The sequence below is a fragment of the Sceloporus undulatus genome, chromosome 2 (genome assembly GCF_019175285.1).
Source record: "Sceloporus undulatus isolate JIND9_A2432 ecotype Alabama chromosome 2, SceUnd_v1.1, whole genome shotgun sequence".
Taxonomy (NCBI): domain Eukaryota; kingdom Metazoa; phylum Chordata; class Lepidosauria; order Squamata; family Phrynosomatidae; genus Sceloporus; species Sceloporus undulatus.
Window position 1 is genome coordinate 62,445,658 of NC_056523.1, and position 7,703 is coordinate 62,453,360.

At 35.1% G+C, this 7,703-nt stretch overlaps 1 protein-coding gene across 2 annotated transcripts; it reads right to left on the minus strand.

The window, feature by feature from the left end:
• Positions 1 to 201: 201 nt before the first annotated feature.
• Positions 202 to 6,308, minus strand: LOC121920913 (neurofilament medium polypeptide-like). 2 transcript variants are annotated; one of them, XM_042448194.1, is made up of 2 exons: positions 4,503 to 6,308; positions 202 to 468 (listed from the first exon to the last, which is right to left on the minus strand). In XM_042448194.1, exon 1 carries the CDS (start codon positions 5,646 to 5,648, stop codon positions 4,503 to 4,505), a length of 1,146 nt encoding a protein of 381 aa, XP_042304128.1. In that variant the 5' UTR covers positions 5,649 to 6,308; the 3' UTR covers positions 202 to 468. The 2 variants fall into 2 exon arrangements, with proteins under 2 accessions (XP_042304128.1, XP_042304129.1); XM_042448195.1 differs by lacking the exon at positions 202 to 468 and adding an exon at positions 1,909 to 1,963.
• Positions 6,309 to 7,703: the final 1,395 nt, after the last annotated feature.

Here is a 7,703-nt window from a genome sequence, read left to right on the forward strand (position 1 = left end):
ACAAACTAACATGGAATAAATACAATTATATGTCAGCTATTAAATAAAGTCAAATTAAACATCTTGAATATCTGTCATGAAATGTGTGCTATATGCTAGATACTGCATCACTATGTGAAAATACTGCAAAATATCTTTTTTTTTTTTTAATTTTTTTATTATTAAAATTAGACAAACAAACAAACAAACATATTACACAAAACATCTAACAAAACATTTAACTATATAGACAACATAAACGCTTATTGTACATTCCATATATCCAAAATAATCTTGGAACAAAGCTTAAAAAAAACCTTCCTGCTTGCCGTCGGATACCTGCTATCTATGGTCTCTAGATCCTGTATTGTCTTCCTTAATTTTCCTTCTTGCACTGTTATCACTCTTCTATATTTTTCTTCTTCGCCAATTTGTTACTTTCCTTGGATTTGGTGCAAGGGTTCCACTCCCGAAGGTTTTGCCTTTCCACTATAAATTTTAATTATCAAAATTAAGTTTTACAGAGCAATCATTTGAAGAAAAAAAAAAAAGAACCTCTTATAGTAATATTTAATCCATTTGTCATTGCTCTAATATTTCCTGTTTGCTTCTATTTTTCTATTCAAACAATTTGTAATGGTTTTGTTACACATCTGAACTGCACCTTGTTTACCCATCACCAATTCTTTAACAGAGTAGTTGATATTAATCCCCATTTTTTCTCCAAAAACTCAAATACTTGTTTCCAGCTTTCTGAAAACTTTCCTGATTTCTCATTCCTCAATTTCCTTGTTAATTTGTCTAGTTCTATCAACTCATACAATTTCAATAGCCAGTCTTCAACATTTGGAATTACCTTATTCTTCCAAACCCTGGCATATGTCATTCTTGCAGCGCAAATCATATAAAATAATATATATCCAAATTTTTTTTCCAAATCCTCATTTAACATATTTAACAAAAATATTTCTGGCTTATTTTCCAATTTTATGTTTAATATTTTATTTATTGTTTTCCGTATATCAGCCCAATACTTTTTTGCCTTATTGCATTTCCACCAGATGTGGTATATAGTCCCTTTCTTCTTTTTACATTTCCAACATTTATTGTTGGAATTTCCATAGATTTTGCAAATTTTAGCTGGTGTTAAGTACCATCTATAATAGATTTTGTAGCAATTTTCCTTTATATCTTGGCACATAGTATATTTCAATCTTTTACCCCATGAGGTCTCCCATTGTTCTAGATCTAATGTTCTCCCTATGTCCTGTGCCCATGCTATCATGTTAGTTTTAACTAATTCATTTTCAGTGTAGTATTTCAACAGAATTTTATACAATGCAGATATTGTTACACCTTTATTTGACCAAATTGTCTCTTCCAGTTCTGATTTCTTCTGACTTATACCAATGTTTTTTAAGTCGATTTTAAATCTTTCATGTAGCTGAAAATACAGGAACCAATTGTTTACCCTTCCTTCTGCTCTTAGTTCTTCAAATGGTCTCATCTGCCAGGTATTACCATATGGTTTTAGCAAATCACTATATTTCAACCATACTTCATTTCTAAACGGATCAACTTTGAGTAGGGCCTCATGTGGGGAGCACCATATTGGTATTGTTGGACAGATTAATTTTTTATACTTGCACCAAATTCTAAAGATGGCGTTTCTTACAAAATGGTTTTTGAAAGCTCTATTGGCCTTTACTTTATCATAAAACAAAAAAGCATGCCAACCAAATCTTATGTTTGAGCCTTCTAATTTAAGTAAAGCGTTGTTTTTCAAGTCTATCCAATCTTTCAACCATATCATCCCACATGCTTCATAATAAAGTTTGAGGTTGGGCAAGGCCAGTCCCCCTCTTTCTACTGAATCCTGTAAATACTTTAGTCTTATGCGTGGTTTCTTTCCTTCCCAAATAAAAGAATTTAGGTCCTTTTGCCACTTGGAGAAGACTGAGTTGTTCTGTATAATTGGTATACACTGAAATAAAAAAAGTATTTTTGGTAGGACAACCATTTTAACAGTAGCAATTCTACCAAGCAACGAGAGTTTAAGATTTTTCCACCTAAGTATATCTTTTTTTAATATTTGACCAACATTTTATATAGTTATGATTAAACAAATCTGTATTTTTTTTTGTCAAGTGAATACCCAAATATTTAACTGTCTTTCGCACTTGGAGTCCTGATACATCACTTAATTTTCCCTCTTCTCTGCTGCTCATATTTTTTGTCATAATTAATGTTTTGATCTTATTGATTTTTAACCCAGATACTTTTTCAAATTTTTCAAGTTCCTCTAATAGCAGAGAGATATCCTCTATTGGATTGCTCAGTGACACTAACATGTCATCGGCAAAAGCACGTAATTTATATTCAGTTCCTTTTATTTTGACTCCTCTTATATCACCCTTTTCCCTTATATTAATTAGTAATAGCTCCAAAATCATAATAAACAACAAAGGGGATAAGGGACAACCCTGTCTTGTCCCTTTTTGTATTTGAATGTTGCTTGTTGTCTCCCCGTTTATAATAATTTTAGCTTGTTGCTTGGTATAGATCGCCATGGTCCATTCTAAAAATTTCGGTCCTATGCCTAGACGTTTTAGGGTTTGACGCAATAAATTCCAATGAACATTGTCAAAGGCTTTCTCGAAGTCGAGGAAAATGAGGGCCAATTTCTTCTCATTATGGACTTCAAAGTGTTCTATTAAATTAATTACATGCCTTATATTGTCCTTAAGTTGCCTCCGTGGTAAGAAGCCCCGTTGATCTTCGTGGATCCATCCAATCAAAAACTTCTTTATTCTATTTGCTAGGATAGAAGCAAAGATTTTATAGTCCACGTTCAAAAGGGAAATGGGTCTAAAATTTTCTGGTAGTGCATGATCTTGGCCTTCTTTTGGAATTAGTACAATGTTCGCTTCTTCCCATGTATGTGGTAGCTTTCCTTCTTTAATGTTATTTATTACTTGTCGTAGTGGTTCTACAACTATGTCAGAGAGTTCTTTATAGTATAGCACCGAGAATCCATCCGGTCTCGGCGCTTTCCCTGATTTTAATGATTTTATTGCCTCGCCAATTTCATAGGATGTGATAGGTTGATCTAAGATATCTCTTTGACTGTCGCTTATCGGTACTATGTTGATCTTGTCCAAATATTCTGTAATGGCTTTTTCCTCAATAGTCTTGCTTTTAAACAAGTCTAAGTAGTATTTTTCAAATATTTTCTTTATTTCCTCTTGATCTGTTATGTTTTTATCTCCTTGTTTTATTTTAGTTATTGCTAACATTTCTTTCTTTTTTCTTAGTTTATAAGCTAGCCATTTTCCAGCCTTGTTTGCATGCTGGAAGTGACGCAACTTTGCTTTTTTTAATTTTTGTTCCATCTCTGTGATCCATTTTTGTGAGATTTGTTGTCTAAGGCATTTTAATTCTGCTTGCAACTTTTTACAAGAGTGTTTTGATTGTTTTGAATGAAGGTTCTTTTCTTTTCTCTCTATTTCTTGAATTATTTCTTGTGTCTTTTCTTCTTTATGTCTATTAAGTATAGCTTTCTTCTGGATAAAATAGCCTCTCATCACAGCTTTTGATGCTGCCCACAAAATGCCTTTGTCTATATTTTTGTTATCATTTTCCTCAAAATAAAGTTGGAGAGTCTTTTTTGCTTCTTCTAGGATTGTTTTATTTTGCAAGATATAATCTTGAAGCTTCCAGTTGTATCCTTTAGTGAGACCTCTCATAGACACTATCAATGGATTATGGTCTGAAATTAATTTGGGCAGTATTTTAGCATTGGTAACATCTTTACATAAACTCTTCGTCATCAGACACATATCAATTCTGGAATATGAGGTGTGCCGGTCTGAGAAGTAAGTGTAGTCTTTGGTTGACTCATTTTTAAGTCTCCAAATATCTTGTAACTCAAAATCATCTTTTAGACAGAAAAATGATTCGGGAAGCTTCCCTTGGTTGTCTGTTATCTTCCTCATTGAACTTTTATCTATTTTGGGATCAATTACTCCATTGAAGTCTCCTAACAAAATAATATTGTCATAAACCATATTCTGTATTTTCTTATTGATTTGTCGGAAGAATCTGCTTTTATTTGTTTGTGGCGCATATATTCCCATCACTAAGATTTTTTTATTCTGGAATTCAATGTCTATAGCTAAAAAATGTCCATTTACATCTTTAATTACTTCTTTACTTTTAATTCTTTGGTTTACGTATATAGCTACCCCCCTTTTCGCTTTTAGTGTGGCAGAGACATATTCCATTCCGAGTTTTTTATTTTTGAGGAGTCTAACATCTTTTAATTTTATATGTGTCTCAAGCAAACATATAACATCCAGATTTAATTTTCCCAAATAATGAAATACTTTTTTCCTCTTGATCGGCCCATTCAGCCCATTTACGTTCCAAGTCAAAATACTCAATTTATTACTTAACATTAATCCTCAACTTAATAGGACTCAAATACAAACTAGTAAAGTTCAATAGAGTGCTGTTTCACTTACTTATATATCGTCAATCTCCTCCTCTCCTTCTCCTTCTTCTTCTTCTTCTTCTTCTTTCTCTCCTTCTTCTACTTTTCCGGTTGAATCTAGGGATGATCTTCTATCGCTTCCTAACTCTCCCTCCTCCTCTTGATTTTCATCCAGGTCTTCGTCTTCCTCATCTCTATTCAAAGAATCTTTCCTTTCTGCTTGTGTTTGGGCTTGTGCCTCCTCCTTCTTTTTTTGGCTTCTAGTTTGCACTGTGCCTTTGATTGTAGAGTTCTGTGGATATGTTTTATTTCGTCTCACAAAGGTATTCTGAATTTCTTGCCCATTTTTCTTCCAAAAATCTTTAGCTTTTTGGATTGTATTAAGTTTATACCATTTTTGCTTAAAGTTTACTGAAAGTCCTTCTAATTTTTCCCACTTATAAAATATCTTCTTTTTACTCAATTGTGTTGTTAAGAATTTATAATCTTCCCGTTTCCTCAAAATTCTTTTGGGCACATCTTTATAGATTTTGACTTGTTTACCTTCAATAATCAAATCTTTTTGATAGCTTTGAAATAACACATCATCCCGAGCTTTTTTCCTCACAAAATAAACTACCGTGTCCCTGGATATATTTTGCTCCCTCGCGAATGTGGAGTTCACTCTAAATGTTTTATTGATTTCCCAAAGATATTCCATTTTTGGGATTTCCATGTAGTCTGCTAAAGTAGTTACAACATAATCATATAAATCTTCGTTTTTAAGTTCTTTCAGTCCGCGGATTTTTAGACAGTTTTCTCTATGCTTTTGATCTTCCAGAGCTTTTTGGTCCAAATCTCTCTCGTGTTGCAAATCCAGCTTAGTTGTAGCTTCCTCCAATTTTTTAGATTTGACTTCTAAGTCTTTAATCTTTGATTTAGCTTGGTTGACATCCTTTTTAACTTCCTCCAAAGACTGAGAGATTTTCTTAACTTCTGATTTAAAGTCTTGTTTTAAATCTGTCCTCAGACTTTTTATTTCCTGTTGTAGATTCGTCTGCATACTTTCCATTTTTGCATTTATTTTACGTATTTCTTCTAATAATGATGAGCTATGCTCCATTGAGGTTGAGGATCTCCTCTGCAATTGCTGTGCTTGTGCAGCTGCAGCAGCAGCTTTTTTAGCAGCTGTAGCCATTTTTAGTTCAGATAGCAGCTTCAAGTATATCAAACCAAGCTAATATTCAAACATCTTCTTAACTTGTTATTGCAGAGGAGGGAAAAAAGAAAACCACTCTGCTACTTATATGTCTTATTTTTGACAATGCAGCTTCACACAGCCAAGTCAAAAGTTGTAGCCAAGCAAAAGGATAGAGAGACAGCAGGCCGAGGAGTTCTCAAAGAAAAAGGGGGAGCAGTTCTGTGTAAAAAGGGATGATGCACTTTGCTTACTGCTGGCAAAACTTTTTTTAAAAAAAGCTGACTTTTAAGGGTCTGGTATCTTATGGAGCATGAAGCTTTACTGTTTCCTTACCCTCAACTTCCTCCTCTTCCCTTCTCTGTTGAGGTGGGTTTCGTTATTCTGGCTTGTAAATATTCGGCTGCTGGCACTGTCAACCTGGGCGTTTGTCTCAGCGTTTGGGGAGAAAAGGGCTCTCGCAGCTCTGACTTCTTCCCTCCGAAGCAGCTGCTGAGTTACTTTGATGTTTGTTTGCCTTTGAGGGGCCTTCGCCTCCTGCCGTGGGAGTAGCTGCTACTGCCAGCTTCAGGGAGAGTCTAGCCTCTATGCGGACCAAGGCTACCCCCTTGCCTGGGAGTTATGTTCTCTAATAAATCACCAGAGAAAAACCAAAGGTGATTCTTTTCTCCTCCAAAGAGCGGATCGCAGGAGCTCCTGCAACTCGCTCCTCGCGCCTGCGCTCGCCGAACGGATGGTTCGAAAATACTGCAAAATATCAAGCATCAACTAATGAAATCAAGTATTGTTTGCCAAACATAGGTATACAATATATGTCAGCTGATGTTTATTTATTTCATTTATTATTTCAAGTGAATTTTGGTGAGGAAATGAATTATGATAACTGATTTTTTTTAATGACCAGAATTCAATCTGCTCACTATGCAGAACTAAGGCTGTTCAAAAACCATAAAGTTGACAGTACTATAGTAAATGCAGAATTGTCAGTAACCCAGTAATACACAAGTCAACTGTTTTTGCCATCTGCTTTTCATAGATATGTTCAGGGACAACCTGTATTTAGTTGCAAGATATTTCCTAACCTCCCCTAACCCTGAACTCCCTTTAGCTTTTCAACATCTGGAAAACAGGCAAGAATATAACAAATTGAAGCACATGGCAACTTTTTAGTAGGATTGCCAGAAATTGCTTATTTTGTGGGTGCTCCTATATTTTAGGTACTAACACTCCTACATGTCTTTTCTGAAATGTGATGCTACAACTCAGTCTTTTATATTATAACATACAATTCGAAATTGTGTGAGTATAATGGCATTAGATACAGCACTATGATTAATTATGAATAAATTGTTTTGTTAGTGTAAATGATGGCTGGCATCCTTTTCAGTAGTTACAAGACCATAAGCTGGACCTGCTATCATATAATGTTTTAAATTCACGTTTACAGTTGTTAACAATTGAATGTGACCCCTCAAACCTTCCTTTTCAGCCAGGCAGCCACGTCAGCTAAAGCATTTCCAAAATGCTGCAGGTCAAGGCACTGAGAAACGCGATCTGCAAGTTTTTTGTGGGTTTTTCAGAAGAATTTATTCCTGACATTTTGCCTGCATCTCTGGTTGGCATCTTCAGAGAATGGTGGCATGGAGGTGTGTGGGGGTATATATACTGTGTGACCCTTGGCTGAGAGGAAGTGATTCACGTGTTAATCTGTGTATTGGTCTTTTGGTGAATGGCAAGGCCTCAGAGTGGGAGGATATGTGAGGAGGGTTTGTGTCTATTTAATTAGTGATCCATTACTAATTAATGGGTTACAAATAGTGGGATGGGGGGAAGACTTAGCTCACTTCATTGAATAAATCACCAATTTCGAACCCAAACCTGGAGACAGACTAATCTGCTTTGATGTGGTCTCCCTGTTCACCGAAGTCCTCATAATGGACATTATGGCACTCATCCAACAATTTTTCTGGAAGACATCACAGCCCTGTTTGAACATTGCCTCACCACAAACTACTTTGAGTGGCACAATGGATTCTATGAGCAGAGAGATGGCAT

Coding starts and splice junctions, on each gene's coding strand:
- LOC121920913 (XM_042448194.1), bottom strand. CDS start 5,648: ATGGCTACAGCTGCTAAAAAAGCTGCTGCTGCAGCTGCACAAGCACAG.